General features: G+C 40.6%; 1 protein-coding gene across 2 annotated transcripts; it reads left to right on the forward strand.

The window, feature by feature from the left end:
* Positions 1–3,906: 3,906 nt before the first annotated feature.
* On the forward strand, positions 3,907–16,480 carry LOC5564570 (seminal metalloprotease 1). 2 transcript variants are annotated; one of them, XM_021852806.1, is made up of 4 exons: positions 3,907–3,959; positions 15,053–15,251; positions 15,316–15,498; positions 15,557–16,480. In XM_021852806.1, the coding sequence occupies exons 2-4, from the start codon at positions 15,170–15,172 to the stop codon at positions 16,087–16,089; spliced, it is 798 nt and encodes a 265-aa protein (XP_021708498.1). In that variant the 5' UTR covers positions 3,907–3,959; positions 15,053–15,169; the 3' UTR covers positions 16,090–16,480. The 2 variants fall into 2 exon arrangements, with proteins under 2 accessions (XP_021708498.1, XP_001648916.2); XM_001648866.2 differs by lacking the exon at positions 3,907–3,959 and having other exon boundaries at positions 14,922–15,251.
* The last annotated feature ends 275 nt before the right edge of the window (positions 16,481–16,755 follow it).

The following is a 16,755-nucleotide window of genomic DNA, read 5'->3' on the forward strand; positions in this document are numbered from 1 at the left end:
AACGATTTTTGCCTGAAATTATTAATTATTTTATTTGACATTTGTTCCAATATTCTATGTAACTCATTGGTACTATACTAGGGAGGAAGCTTCAGAATCATTTTCAAAATTTTATTTTGAATTCTCTGCAGAGCTTTCTTCCTGGTAATACAACAGCCAGTCCATATTGGTACAGCATACAACATGGCTGGCCTGAAAATTTGTTTAAATGTCAATGTGATTTTTGAAAGTTAAATTCTTATCTAGCATGAGCTCTAGATACTCAACTTCATCTGACCAATTTATTGGAACCCCTCTCATCGTGACAACATGTCTACTTGAAGGTTTCAAATAAAGAGCTTTTGGTTTATGTGGGAATATTATTAGTTGAGTTTTGGAAGCATTAGGAGAAATCTTCCATTTTTGCAAGTATGAAGAAAAAATATCCAAACTTTTTTGCAATCGACTACAGATGACACGCAGACTTCGTCCTTTGGCGGAGAGGCCTGTGTCATCCGCAAACAAGGATTTTTGATATCCCTGAGGTAACTCAGGTAAGTCAGATGTGAAAATATTGTATAATATTGGTCCCAAAATGCTGCCTTGGGGAACACCAGCTCTTACAGGAAGTCTTTCAGACCTGGAGTTCTGATAATTAACCTGAAGTGTACGATTTGACAGATAACTTTGAATTATTCTAACGATGTATGTTGGAAAATTAAAGTTTTTTAATGTTACAATCAAACCTTCATGCCAAACACTGTCGAATGCTTTTTCAATGTCTAGAAGAGCAAGACTGTGGGATACCCTATTATGGGAGATAGTATGCTATACAATGTACCGCTCGGTTTGCTGCCAGTTGACGTTTATCCAACCGAGTCGGCATGCACTGCCAACACGCATACCACTAACGTATGTACGCAGTAGCACAATTCGTCCTCTTTCTCCTGTGGACTACCGACCCGACAAGACGTGCCGATCTGCATCGTATAGTGAGTATTGGCATCGTTGGGCAATCCTCTACGGGTTTATTCTTGGAATTCCACAATGGCGATCCTGCCAGGTTAGCAGCAAATTGTTTGCTGCTAATAATTAAAAGCGAATCGAGAGGATAAACAAATTGAGGATTGCTCAACATGTCCGGCTTGGGTAAAAAAATAGGATCGGAAAAAAGTACTGTGTGCTGCAAGTGTGCGTGGAATATTTGACAGTGGTGGCTGGCGTCGATGGAAAAAGTAGGAAATATTTGCCGCACTTGATAAAATGTTCAATTTATTTTTTCTTGGTGTTTTGCATCGAAACGAAATAAGCTCAAGTGTTTGCTTTGTTTTGTTTGCGCAAGATGAGCGCCAAGTGATGATAGCGTGCATATTTTTTTCCCTACGAATATAGCGGTGTTGTTTGATAGACGGCGTGTAGCTGTTTGGAGTTTTCAAGCTGATGAAAATAATGTTCTTCAATGCTTTTTTCACGAGACGGGACGCTCGGTGAATATCGCAGATAAGGGAAACTGTCACGAGTCGGGACGCTCGGTGAATAATGCAAATCAAGAAATTTTCACGAGACGGGACGCTCGGTGGAATACAGAAAAAGTCAACCACGGAGTGGGATGCTCAGTGGAAGATTTCAAGTGCTTCGTTCACGAGGTGGGACACTCAATGAAATGCATTTCGAAATCTGCCACGAAACGGGACGTTCGTAAGACTAGAAGGAAAGTTTACCTCAAGGCGGGATGCCTAGTAGAGATTTAGAAATGCTTGATTCACGAGATGCGACGCTCGGTAAAATACTTCATTATATTAAGAATCTGACACGTGTCGGGATGCTCAGTGGAGATTTTGTGTTATCCACGAGAGCGGATGTTCTGTGGAATAAGAGGCTGTTCAAGTAGGCAAAGGCTGCACTACGTAAGCAACTAAACGCCACCGTTCAGAATAATCTGTCAGTAGGTTAAAATCTGATGGAAGCCAGTAATACGAAACGATTTTACTTAATATTTCCAAAAATCTTTTACCCTGAGAGAAATTGCACCGTTCAAAAACGGGATAAGCGTGTATATGAGGAGAAGTTTTCGGACGTGGGAATCCTATATAGCTTAGTGATATTTGAGATCAGGAACACTCGCATACACTCGTCATACACAATTTGTTTTTGTTTTCCCCAGAGAAACTTGCACAAGTTTTTCAGACTCGTCAAAACGAATACGGAAATATTACCCAGTTCGAAAAATTAACACCCAAATTCTGGGTGTTTTCGAGACAGAGTGCATATTGTTTTCCTCTGAGTTTCGCAACCATGGCACCTATGTTATTGAGCGCCATAACCATGGTCGCATACATGTACACAACCACTATGGATGGTTTTCAAAATATTGACGTCGGTGAAATAAAATATTTTGGGCAGATTGCGGAATCGAAATGACTTAGGCGTAAGGACTAAATGGTTATGTTGAAGATGGCAAAGTTGTCGGGCAACGGCAGCCGAGAGTCTCGGCCCGAGACTGAATTAAATTATGTCAATGAGATGGATCATGTGTTGGTGTTCATGGCAGTTTGCTTGTAGACCTCTATGCTATGAGAACGTTTCACGTCATCGAGGTTTGTTTACGTTTTAGCAATATCAAAAACAAAAGGAGAGTTTGTTTGATGAGGGTTGATTGGTGGCTCCGTGTATGCTTTCGGCAGGGTTTGTTTTGCTAATCTGTTTGTTTAATCCTGGATTATAAAAAAATGTGTTGAAAATCATTTGATAAGGTAATTGTGTCACTTGATAAAGCTTCAATGACTATAATTAATGGTGCCAATGTTATATTCATGTCTTCATATGTTATTCGGCATATGGTTCGAAAAATCTATGCACTTTCTCAGGTAAATGTGCATGTGAAGGTGTGATCCATTTCTGAGTATATTTGAAAGTGCAATATGCAACTTTCCTACACGGAGAAATCAGACTATCAAACGAAAAAAATCGTTCTTTTAACTCAAATTTAAGTAAACTGCATTTGTTTTTTACCCGCAGTTGTGTTGTTTTGCCTCTCTCGCAACAGCAATGTTGTCAAAAACAGAGAGCGATGTACCGGCCCAGCATCTAATGTCCATGGAATAGGCCAAATTTAGATTATCCCACGGAAGAGCCGATTTGAGTGAAAAGAAGGCAAAGTAAGGTTGATTTGTGACTTCGTGTAATCTGCAATCTATCATCGCAATACACAATATATTCTATGCTGCTCGCATTGTCAGTTTTCAAACATGGAGACGAGAAAAAACGACGTCTATCGAGTTTTGAAGAGTTGACAAGAATAATAAAAGCGGAAAGTAGTATAAGTCTGAAATGCTGGAAGGAGTGTATTTGATAGATAATATTTCGATAATTACTGGTATCTGTTTTTGAAAGCGCTGCAACGTTACTTAAGCAGATAAGCTTTAGTGTTGAGTATGTGCTCTATACAATAACATTTCTAGTAATCCTAAGTCAACTTGACGGAAAGAGCTACAGAGCTTCTACAAACACATCTATAAACATATACACACAGTCAACTGGACTATCGAAATTTTAGCTTGAATGATGGAACGATTATTGCAATAGTAACGCTCTATGCATCGTTTTAGCAGCATTCCACATCAAGTTGTCGATAGGCGCGTGGTGTAAGCACGGGCCTATCAATCGCGAGGTTATTGGTTCCATTCCCGGTTTCCGCAAATTTTTTGTTGTTTCAAATTTTGGTTTTATAAGCCAAATTGAAGTTATTTCCCCGGGATTGCATTTTTTTTAGAGAAGGAGTGGGATGTGGGATACCCTATTATGGGAGATAGTATGCTATACAATGTACCGCTCGGTTTGCTGCCAGTTGACGTTTATCCAACCGAGTCGGCATGCACTGCCAACACGCATACCACTAACGTATGTACGCAGTAGCACAATTCGTCCTCTTTCTCCTGTGGACTACCGACCCGACAAGACGTGCCGATCTGCATCGTATAGTGAGTATTGGCATCGTTGGGCAATCCTCTACGGGTTTATTCTTGGAATTCCACAAAGACCAGTAGAATAACATTCAGATTTGTTGAAAGGATCAAATTTGTTACACGTAAGAGTTGATGGGTGGTTGAATGTCCATGGCGGAATCCAAACTGTTCATTGGCAAAAATTGAATTTTCGTTGATGTGGGCATCATTCTGTTCAAAATGACCTTTTCAAAAAGTTTACTGATGGAGGAAAGCAAACTGATTGGACGATAGCTAGAAGCTTCTGCAGGATTTTTGTCTGGTTTTAAAATTGGAACAACCTTAGCATTTTTCCATTTGTCAGGAAAATATGCTAATTGAAAACATTTGTTAAATATATCAACTAAAAGCGATAAGCTACTTTCTGGAAGTTTCTTGATGAGGATGAAGAAAATTCCATCATCGCCAGGAGCTTTCATATTTTTGAATTTTTTAATTATACACTCCAACCTCTCTTTACGACCGTTTTTTTACCGACGGTTCTTTTTCCGACCACTTTTTTACGACCAAAATTCAGATTAACGACCGTTTTTATAAATGATCATTATCTTAAAAAATATTCAAATAGAGGAGCATGATGTTCAGCAAAATTGTTCAGTAGTTCAAGGGCTAACATATGGTGGTCATTGAATTGCAGAATTCTGCCACTAGGCGGCGCTAGTGAGCATGAAACTTTTGTTTTGCGGATATCTCAGGATCCTGGCCATTTAGAAAGATGGCGTCTTCGGCAAAGTTGTTCAGTAGCTCAAGGACTATCATTATAAACGCTATGAGGTTCAAAATTTTGCCACCAGGCGGCGCTAGTGAGCATTATTTTTTTTGTTTTGCGAATATTTCAGGATCCTGGCCACTTAGAAAGATGGCGTCTTCGGCAAAGTTATTCAGTAGCTCAAGGACTATCATTATAAACGCTATGAGGTTCAAAATTTTGCGGATATCTCAGGATCCTGGCCATTTAGAAAGATGGCGCCTTTGGCAAAGTTGTTCAGTAGCTCAAGGACTACCATTATAAACGCTATGAGGTTCAAAATTTTGCCACCAGGCGGCGCTAGTGAGCATAGAATTTTTGTTTTGCGGATAGCTCAGGATCCTGACCGCTTAGAGAGATGGCTTTTTCGACAAAGTTGTTCAGTAGCTCAATGACTATCATTATAATCGCTATGAGGTTCAAAATTTTGCCACCAGGCAGCGCTAGTGAGCATGATTTTTTTGTTTTGCGGATATCTCAGGATCCTAGCCATTTAGAAAGATGGCGTCTTCGGCAAAGTTGTTCAGTAGCTCAAGGACTATCATTATAAACGCTATGAGGTTCAAAATTTTGCCACCAGGCGGCGCTAGTGAGCATGAAACATTTGTTTTGCGGATATCTCAGGATCCTGGCCATTTAGAAAGATGGCGCCTTTGGCAAAGTTGTTCAGTAGCTCAAGGACTTCCATTATAAACGCTATGAGGTTCAAAATTTTGCCACCAGGCAGCGCTAGTGAGCATAAAAATTTTCTTTTGCGGATATCTCAGGATTTTGGCCATTTAGAAAGATGGCGCCTTCGACAAAGTTGTTCTGCAGCTCAAGAACTATCATTATAAACGCTATGAGATTCGAAATTTTGCCACCAGGCGGCGCTAGTGAGCATGATTTTTTTGTTTTGCGGATATCTCAGGATCCTAGCCATTTAGAAAGATGGCGCCTTTGGCAAAGTTGTTCAGTAGTTCAAGGACTTCCATTATAAACGCTATGAGGTTCAAAATTTTGCCACCAGGCGGCGCTAGTGAGCATAGAATTTTTGTTTTGCGAATAGCTCAGGATCCTGACCGCTTAGAGAGATGGCGTCTTCGGCATAGTTGTTCAGTAGCTCAAGCGCTATCACTATAAAAGCTATGAGATCCACATTCCGCCACCAGGCGGCGCTAGTGAGCATAGAACTTTTGATTTGTGGATAGTTCAGGATCCTGACCGCTTAGAAAGATGGCGTCTTCGACAAAGTTGTTCAGTGGCTCATGGACTATCATTATGAACGCTATGAGATTCAAAACTCCGCCACCAGGCGGCGCTAGTGAGCATAGAACTTTTGTTTTGATGATAGCTCAGGATCCTGACCGCTTGGAGAGCTGGCGTCTTCGACAAAGTTATTCAGTAGCTCAAGGACTATCATTATAAACGCTATGAGGTTCAAAATTTTGCCACCAGGTGGCGCTAGTGAGCATGAAAATTTTGTTTTGCGGATATCTCAGGATCCTGGCCGCATAAAAAGATGGCACCTTCGGCAAAGTTGTTCAGTAGCTCAAGCGCTATCATTATAGAAGTTATGAGATTCAAAATTTTGCTACCAGGCGGCGCTAGTGAGCATAGAATTTTTGTTTTCCGGATAGCTCTGGATTACGACTATTCAAAAAGGTGGCGTCTTGGGCAAAGTTGTTTATCAGCTCAAGGACTATCATTATAAAAGCTATACGATTCAAAATTTTGCCACCAGGCGGCGCTAGTGAGCATGAAACTTTTGTTTTGCGGATATATTAGGATCTTGACTACATAGACATAGCGTCTTGGGCAAAGTTGAGCTACTCAACAAGTGTACCGAAGACTCCATCTTTCTTAGTGGTCAGGATCCTGAGATATCCGCAAAACGAAAGTTTCACTAGCGCCACCTGGTGGCAACATTTTCAATCTCATGGCTTTTACAATGATAGTGCTTGACCTACTGAACAACTTTGCCGAAGACGACATCTTTCTAAGTGGTCAGAATCCTGATATATTCGCAAAAAACATCATTCTCACTAGCGCCGCCTGGTGGCAAAATTTTAAATCTCATATCTTTTATAATGATACACTGAAAACATTCTACAAGCTGGATCAATGTGTTTCACACGTGAATTTACACTAATTGTAAAACTTATCAAACGATGGTGCAAAACCAGTCGCTTTAAGCTCCAAATTAAAATTTAAAACACGTAAATTTACAATTTATCGTTAACTTTGCAGTAGGATTCATTAGCGATTGCTTGATTTTTTTTTATAATTTCTTTATTAGTATCATTCCAAACATTACATTCATTTCTTATATCTAGGTGTTCTGTGTTATTAGACAACACTATCATCCTAATTTGGTAAAACAAATTTAAGATTTTATTAACATTTTGTTAACAACATATTACATTTCATTTGCCGTAGCAGTTCAGATTTTTTACAGGTGAGTTGATTTCACCTGCTTATAAGAGAAAAAAACGCTTTGAATATACTTAACCTAACTTAACCTAAACATATAACGCATTAATCGTGGCAATAGAAGATTGTAACGATTTTTGCCTGAAATTATTAATTATTTTGACATTTGTTCCAATGTTTCAACATTGGATTTTCTATGTAACTCATTGGTACTATACCAGGGAGGAAGCTTCAGAATCATTTTCAAAATTTTATTGCTTGGTTTTCTGATTCCAGGCACCCATTACGGGCACCCGGTTTCTCCAAAAATAACATGTCCTGTCACGCGTGAACGGCAAATGTGAGTCCTTGTCATGCTAGGAAAACTAGTTCTACTAGTGATAGATATCGCCAATGTTGCTGAACAACGATCGGAAACGCGAGGCACGATGAATTTTCGTAGGCATCAAAACAGAATCTGCGAATAAACACAAACAACCGTTCGGGCGCTTCATTCGTTCGTGTTTCATTTTCGGATCGCTGTTTCTCCCGACGGAACTTCGCGAAGAACGGAAAAATATTCATTTCGATCATCTTCATGTGGGCTTGCAACAATCACGCTAAACTTGCTCCGCTCAAAAATGAGTGCCGAGCGCACAAAATTGGCCTCTTTTCGTGCAGCACAGATTCTGTGCAAAGGGGCTGTACACAGTTTTGTGCAAATGGTGGTAAACAAAACTGAATGAGTGAATTGCGCACAGAGGAGGAGCGCTTGGAATGCGGAATTCGTTTCAATTTTTGTTTTGCTCCTGAAAACATTTAAAAAAACATTCCAATTTTAAAGATTTTCAGAGATTTTTTCATTTGAATAGCCGAAGCGGAAGCAAATGGGGAAAAAACTTTCGCATTTGCGACCACCTTCCGGCTTTTCGCTAGAAAACATCTCAGAAAACTCCCCATCTTACCAACGGCCAACTGTTTGCTGCCACGCGGGATATCATTGACAGTTCCCTTTCCATCGATCTCGGACAGCCGAAGGCGAAAACGTCGGCAACTCACAGAATTAGTGCGACCTACTCAGAATTTTCACTCAGTCAGCCAGTTCTGCATTGGTTGCCTCATTCTGTGTAGTTTTATCACATGCGCTGCGTGGAGCTGGCTTAGCGTGGAGTGTTTGCTTGACGAGAAGAAGCAACCTTACAATGAATCACGAGAATGAACAGCACGTGGATAAATGAATCCTACGAGGGGAGAGGCTTCGCGAACCACTTATCGGTGTGTTCATTTTGCTTCTTCGACGTTGCATCCGTTCGCTTTTTGCGATGCTCTTCGTGACGCAAAAATGAAAAATGAATTTTGGCGAATGTTGGATTGCGAAGATGCGTCGATCATTGTTCACGAAGAAGATCCATCGCAACCCTGAATATCGCCATTGTAAAAAACGTTCAAATCATGTGTAAAAGACTTTGCTATCGAACCAAAGCCAATCCTTCACAGAATCACAAGTTTTACACGTCATTTCACCTTGCAATTTGACACGACAGATCCACGTTGAAAAAAATTAGGATCAAACGTGTGGAATATTTTCAGTGTAGCGCTTGAGCTACTGAACAACTTTGCCGAATGCGCCATCTTTTTAAGTGGCCAGGATCCTGAGATATCCACAAAACAAAAGTTTCATGCTCACTAGCGCCGCCTGGTGGCAACATCTCGAATCTCCTTGAGCTACTGAACAACTTTGCCAAAAACGCCATCTTTCTAAATCGCCACGATCCTGAGATATCCGAAAAACAAAAGTTTCATGCTCACTAGCGCCGCCTGGTGGCAACATTTTAAACCTCATAGCGTTTATAATGATAGTCCTTGAGCTACTGAACAACTTTGCCGAAGACGCCATTTTTCTAAGTGGTCAGGATCCTGAGCTATCCGCAAAATAAAAGTTCTATGCTCACTAGCGCCGCCTGGTGGCAAAATTTTGAACCTCATAGCGTTTAAAATGATAGTCCTTGAGCTACTGAACAACTTTGTCGAAGACGCCATCTCTCTAAGCGGTCAGGATCCTGAGCTATCTGCAAAACAAAAATTCTATGCTCACTAGCGCCGCCTGATGGCAAAATTTTGAACCTCATAGCGTTTATAATGGTAGTCTTTGAGCTACTGAACAACTTTGTCGAAGACACCATCTTTCTAAATGGTCAGGATCCTGAGATATCCGCAAAACAAAAGTTTCATACTCACTAGTGCCGCCTGGTGGAAAAATTTTGAACCTCATAGCAATTATAATGATAGTCCTTGAGCTACTGAACAACTTTGCCGAAGACGCCATCTTTTTAAGTGGTCAGGATCCTGAGCTATTCGGAAAACAAAAATTATATGCTCACTAGCGCCGCCTGGTGGCACCATCTCGAATCTCTTGGCTAGACTTATGATAGTCCTTGAGCCACTGAACAACTTTGCCGAAGACGCCATCTTTCTAAATGGCCAGGATCCTGAGATATCCGCAAAACAAAAGTTTCATGCTCACTAGTGCCGCCTGGTGGCAAAATTTTGAATCTCATAGCTTTTATAATGATAGTCCTTGAGCTACTGAACAACTTTGCCGAAGACGCCATCTTTGTAGGTGGTCAGGATCCTGAGATATCCGCAAAACAATAGTTGCATGCACACTTGTACTGCCTGGTGGCGCAATTTCACTTAAGCAGTGTTGCCAGCTACGAAAAAAAATTTGAACCCTTCATGAAAAACTGGATTACAGTTGAAGAGTATTGCTATGTTGTTAAGCATTATATTTTTCTGTTCCGCTCAAGTTTGATGGTTTTGATCTTTACTTTATTCTTCTTAAACAGTGTTGCTAGCCACATGAATATATGTGATTCGGCCGATTGTATGGCACGCAACACTTCCTTCGACTTTGGTGAACATTCGGTATCGTTATCTCTATTTTTTTTTTTTGTATTTGCAAATCACACCCCCATAAAATTGGCTCTTTTGATAACAATCGAGCAGTGTTGCCATCTTTTACCAAAATATGAAAACTTGAACGGCCATTTTGGAAAGTTCTTAACCCATGCTTCAACTTTGCCGAAGATCTCGAACCAGTATTTCCGCATCTAGACGTTGCAACCCTGATTTTTTTACGACCGATTTTTTTACGACCCCCCGATAACGGTCGTAAAAAGAGGTTGGGGTGTAGTTCTCACTTCTTCCAAATCAGTCTCCAAGGCATTTTCAAAAACGTTCGCTTTATTGAGAATATTTTCGAACTCCTGAGCAACTTGATTTTCAATTGGACTAGTAAGTCCTAAATTAAAATTGTGCGCACTTTCAAATTGCATAGCAAGTTTTTGAGCTTTTACGCAATTAATTAGTAATAATTTGTTTTCCTCTTTAAATGCCGGTATTGGCTTCTGAGGTTTTTTCAAGATTTTAGATAATTTCCAAAAGGGCTTAGAGCCAGGGTCCAATTGAGAAATCTTATTTTCAAAATTTTTATTTCTTAATTGTGAAAAACGTTTCTTGATTTCTTGCTGCAAATCTTGCCATATAATTTTCATAGCAGGATCGCGAGTGCGTTGAAATTCTCCTCACGTTTTTAAGACGGATCAAGAGTTTAAGATCATCGTCTATAATCACGGATTCAAATTTTACTTCACATTTTGGAATTGCAATGCTCCTGGCTTCAACAATGGAATTTGTTAAAGTTTCAAGAGCATTGTCAATATCAAGTTTAGTTTCTAAAGAAATGTTAACATCAAGATTAGAGTCAATATACGTTTCATATATATTCCAGTCGGCTCGTAAATAATTAAAAGTGGAGCTGATAGGATTGAGAATCGCTTCATGGGATATTTGAAATGTAACAGGCACATGATCAGAATCAAAATCAGCATGAGTAACTAATTGGCTACAAAGATGACTAGAGTCGGTTAATACCAAGTCAATCGTAGATGGATTTCTAGAAGAGGAAAACATGTAGGGCTATCAGGGTATTGAATTGAGAAATATCCTGAAGAGCACTCATCAAATAAAATTCTGCCGTTGGAATTACTTTGAGAATTATTCCATGACCTATGTTTGGCATTAAAGTCACCAATGACCAAAAATTTTGACTTCTTTTTTTTTTTAAGGCATTCCGTGCTCGTGGCCACTACTGTGCCGGACTCAGTTGATCTGTAGCTGCTTTATCGATACAGATCTATTTTCAACTTATCTATATTGACATCTAGTTTCACTCTCTCCTACTCTTTTACTCTCACACCGAGCAGGTAGGAGAGAGCTCTGCTATTAGTGAGGCTAGCTGCCTGCGAAGAGGGTCAGTTTGTCTCAGTCACCACCGGAGGATGGATGTGCTCCGTGAGGCGTCTTCTGGTGGCAGGACGGGTTTTTTGTGGAGGGGCTGGGAATCGAACCCATCACCTTCCGCTTATGAAAAATTTTGACTTATTGCGAGTCAATTTTCGCAAGTCAGTTTGGAGCAAATTAACTTGCTGTCCAGAACATTGAAAAGGCAAATAGGCAGCTATGAAAGTATATTTACCAAGCTGTGTTTCAACTGAAACACTTAAAGTTTCAAAAACTTTAGTTTCAAATGACGAAAATAGTTGATGTTTTATATGCCTATGAATGATGATTGCAACTACCCCACATGCCCCATCAAGTCGATCATTACGATAAACAAAAAAGTTAGGATCTTTTTTTAGTTTGGATCCAGGTTTTAAATAAGTTTCGGTAATAACTTCTATATGCACGTTATTAGCTGTAAGAAAATTAAACAGCTCGTCCTCTTTACCATCCAGAGAAGGAGCATTCCAACTCAAAATATTTAAATTATTATTTGGATCCATTAGAAAAACGTAATGCAATAACAATATGATTTGTAAATTTTACACCTACTTGGACTGCTTCAGTCATAGCGGTGGCTTTGAACATTGCATCAATCATTAGATTCAATTGTTCAGTTAGAAAATTAAAATCAGAGGCAGACATGTCACTTGAAGTAGGTACATTATCTGATGATTTCCCATTAGAATTTTCGGTAGACGAAGAAGAGGAGTTACCTGTGGCGGTAGGGTTTTTTTCCATTTGATTTTAAACAAGTAGAATGGGTACTCATAGTACGAACAGGGGAGGAGTTCAAATTTTCTGCTACGATATCGGCAAAGGATTTTCCGTGGGTAGATACATTCGAAATTGAAAGATTCGAACGGCTACCCGACGGATTAAAATTAGTTTGTGAATGAGCATGATTATGATCTTCCTGATGGGTATGATTCCTAATCAAGCGATACTTAACTGAAAAATGAGTATTGTTCGATACTCTACCACACAGTTAAAAATAATGAAGATTACACGTCATGTAAACTTCATTTATGCGATGTAAACATGACGTCATGTAATTTTAAGTCTGAAATCATGTAAAAATGTGTTATATGTCATGTAATCACACAGAATCCTGCTGGGTTACATGACATATAATTGAAGTTTACATGACATATCATGTAAATATCCATGATGTTCCACGCTCCAATTATGTGCATTATATGTCTCAGAAATATACACGTTTCGTTTGAACTGTGCAGGGAAATTTAAAAAAAAAAGACACGGACACCGTCTTCAGCCATTTAGCTGCACAAACTGTAACTTAACACTAGACAACGGACAAGCATGCTCCAGTGGCACAGCCGTGAAACATTTCTGACGAAAAGTTTCGATGGCTGAAGTGGGAATCGAAAGTTTCGATGGCTGAAGTGGGAATCGAAAGTTTCGATGGCTGAAGTGGGAATCGAACCCACACCCCATGACACGATGCGCTCACTGCCTGACGACACTAACCGCTCGGCCACGAAGCCCACTAAAATTCCGGAAACGACCGTTATCGTAACGGATATTATCTTTCATCTGCCTGGCACGAGCCTCAATGACTCTCTTGCGTGAAGGGCAATTCCAAAAATTTGACTTATGATAAGCCCCGCAATTAGAGCATATGAACTTGGTGGTATCTTCCTTCACTGGACAGACGTCCTTGGCGTGAGAAGAACCTCCGCAAATCATGCATTTAGCATCCATGCGACATTTTTTTTTGTACCATGACCCCACTTTTGGCACCGACGGCACTGAGTGGGGTTCTGGTAATTTCCTCCGGGTTCTGGAAATGTTCCCATGTCACACGGACATCGAACATAAGTCTTGCTTTTTCTAAAGCTTTAATATTATTTAGTTCTTTTTTGTTAAAGTGAACTAAATAATATTCTTGAGAAAGCCCTTTCCTAACAATGCCAGATTGGGTTCTCTTTTTCATAATGATTACTTGGACTGGGGAAAATCCAAGTAAATAATTTATTCCATTTTTGATCTCTTCAGGTGACTTATAGTCACTTGAGAGACCTTTCAAGACAACTTTGAACAAACGTTCAGTGTTGTCGTCATAAGTAAAAAAATTGTGCTTCTTGTCTTCAAGATGTTTGAGAAGAAGTTCGCGATCTTTAAGAGTTTCCGGCAAAACGCGACAGTCTCCTTTCTTTGCGATTTGGAAGGAAACCTTGATTCCCCTAATGAAGTTCAAGATCTCCTGCCTAAATCACCCAAATTCGGAACAACTCAGTGGTCAGACCACGATAGGCGGCACTCTTTGCTTCCTCACTTGAATCAAAGAGCCTGGGCTAGAGGCTGCTTCGATTTGGGGTTCGGAAAATTTGTCTAGAGCATCGAACTCATTTCGATACAATTATTCATTTCACCCTTGGAAGAAAGTTCGCATTCTGGAGAAACGTCCTTTCTTCCATTCTTGCCACGTTTAGTGACAGTTTTAAATCCCACTTTTTTGGAAGGAAGTTGTGAATTCAGAGATTCACCTTTCCTTTTGTTTGTTGTTGATACCATGTTTAATGAATAAACGAAAGAAGACGTGACCTTTGAGAGGTTTTTTCCCAAGACGGTGCCCAAGAAGGATTACCACCGCTAGCTTTCGCCAAAGGGTCCAACGAAAAATCGAAGGCACGGGTCCAAACAAGGATCGTAAAGGGATCAATAGTAGAAAAATAGTACTGAAAAGTACTGAAACGGTACTTTTCAGTGCTACTAACCGTTTTAAATTTTAGCACTGAAAAGTACTGTTTTATTGCTTTAGGTAGTTTTTAAGAAAACTTCCAAGAGCAGAGAGAATTCGTGTACGCACATCACGAAGGTACGATGCGCACTGAAATGTTCAACTCTCAATAGCTAGAAGCCCCTGGGGTGAGACTAAAAGGTAAGTCGCATGCTTCTTCTTATTAGTCGACCAAAACTAGAACTTACAGTCTTCGTTTCCGAGGCTGACTGCCAAAGCAGCTGCTGGGCTGCATCACAGTGGTTTAAATTCAACTGTTTTACTTCCGTTTTGGCTGCTTTGATACTCCGCTTGTGCCTGGACATTTGGGTCCACCCGTTAAGTGTCCGTTGTCTGTACTGTCGACACATATTAGGCTCGCTTGCCCTATGGCCTTTGGTGCCGCATTTTCTGCACAGGTTACTTCTGTCGGAACCGTTGCATTTCCACGTCCTATGGATCAGCCTACTTTGAGTATGCCCACGTTCTTCGCTTTGTTGGCCTCTGCAACCGACGGCCTGATCACCGCCACCTGGGTGCCCAGAAGGCCCTGATGAAAAGGCAACTCGCGCTAGTGAACAAAAAACTTTCGAACTCTGTTATCAGCTAAAGTCGTATCATTTGCAGACGGTGACGAAGAAAACTGATAAACCGATCATTGTGGAGCCCTCAAAACTCTACAAGTGTTCTTGAAAACATGGGGCTTATTAAGATAGCGAATCACGCTACCCTTACCTTCCCAATAATATTTCGGCTAATCCGCAGTCGAAAGCGATAACACGTTCCATCCTCAAACACACGGTGCAATTAATCCAAGCATTGATTAGTTATCTCCTTACATTTTAGGGGGCTCATACATTTCAACCTGTACGTCACAAACTAGGTTTAATCTGCAAGGGCTGGCGCTATAAATGATGCATATTTCAGCTAGCTACCCTACAGTCCGTGAATAACCGTTAAGATATGCTGAAACTAACTATCGCGTTGGTGGCTCTATTTGCTGTAACAGCACACTGCCGAATAATTCCAAACACGCCTGATAATGGTATTAAACGAGTATTTTCTTCTAATTAGTAACGAATAATCAACAGAATCGAAACGAATTTCAGTGCGAAGGCTAGAACATTTGAAACCGGATGAACTGGCGGAAGAGCTAAGCGGTCAGTTTGAGGGTGACATTCTTTTGGACGAACTGCAGCAAACGGAACTTCGCAAGCGCACCGGAGTGGTGCTGCCACAGTCCTTGTGGCCAAGCGGAGTTGTAAACTACGAAATTGTGGAAGCCGATTTCGGTGAGTCGGAGCGGAGAATTGTCGTTGAGTAATATATCATAGATGCACATTTTCGTAGACACGGCGCAGCTGATCGCCATTGACGATGCCATCAAAGACATCGAACGGATCAGCTGTGTGCGCTTCGTTCCCCGTACGGCATCTACGGTGGACTACGTTCGTATCACCGGAAGCGACTCGGGCTGCTTTTCGTACGTTGGTCGTCGTTCCGGGGCGCAGCAGTTGAACTTGGAACCGGCCAGTCCCGGAACGGGTTGCTTCCGGCATGGAACGATCCTTCACGAGCTGATCCATACGTTGGGGTTCTATCACATGCACAGTGCCAGCGATCGCGATCAGTTCGTGACTATTCAGTGGCAGAACGTGCGGGAAGGGGCGGAGGCGAACTTCCAACACTACGGCACGGATAAAATCACGGATTTCGGTATGGGCTATGACTATGGTAGCATCATGCACTACAGTGCCACGGCATTCAGCAAAAACGGCCAAAGGACGATCAGCCCTAAGGTGAGCAGCGCCTCGATCGGCCAGCGGTTTTGGATGAGCGAAAATGACATCTGGCGGATTTGGAAGATGTACGGGTGCTCGTGAAGGTTATTTTCCGTTATGTAGAGAATTAAGCAACTTTAGGACATTTAAGATCACTATAATTTTTCAACACCCATTTGTATCAATCAATTCCCTTAATGCAACAACTAGATAACTCGAAAGTTCAAATTTTGGGATGTGCAACTCTGAAAATATGACCGTGATATATGACAATAGCATGATATATGATAATAGGGGTACCGGGGGCAGTATGGACACCCGGGGCAGAATGGACACCCCCTGTATCTTTGCATAGGCGAATACTTTTACACTTTTAATGCAAACAATATTTCAGTTGCCTATCGGAAGAGTAAACTATCCATTAAAATTTCAGAAAAAATGTCCAAAACATTGATTTTAAATCGAAAAATTGAGCATGATTTTATTTGGTTCGAAAATTATAACATTCACACCTCACTAAATAAGGTTTCAGAAGCAAATGACTGCAAGTTGACCGATAATGTAGCTCTTGATTGAATCTTCAATTATTTATGCAATATTCAAAAATAAAGTAGATTTTTTTCTGGTACTTTAAGACATTGAAAAACTTATATGGAAATTTCTTATACTGTTGGGGCAATATGGACACCGGGTGGCAAAGTAGAGCTGGCACTTCAAAGAGGAAGAAATATAGCTTCAACACAAAATTATCCAAAAATATGTAGCATT

This window comes from Aedes aegypti, chromosome 3 (assembly GCF_002204515.2).
Source record: "Aedes aegypti strain LVP_AGWG chromosome 3, AaegL5.0 Primary Assembly, whole genome shotgun sequence".
Classification (NCBI taxonomy): Eukaryota; Metazoa; Arthropoda; class Insecta; order Diptera; family Culicidae; genus Aedes; species Aedes aegypti.

Excerpts from the sequence above, each read along its gene's own strand:
- LOC5564570 (XM_021852806.1), top strand. The coding sequence starts at position 15,170 with ATGCTGAAACTAACTATCGCGTTGGTGGCTCTATTTGCTGTAACAGCA. Across the intron at positions 15,252-15,315 it reads TCCAAACACGCCTGATAATG|TGCGAAGGCTAGAACATTTG; the intron begins GTATTAAACGAG and ends AACGAATTTCAG. Across the intron at positions 15,499-15,556 it reads AATTGTGGAAGCCGATTTCG|ACACGGCGCAGCTGATCGCC; the intron begins GTGAGTCGGAGC and ends ACATTTTCGTAG.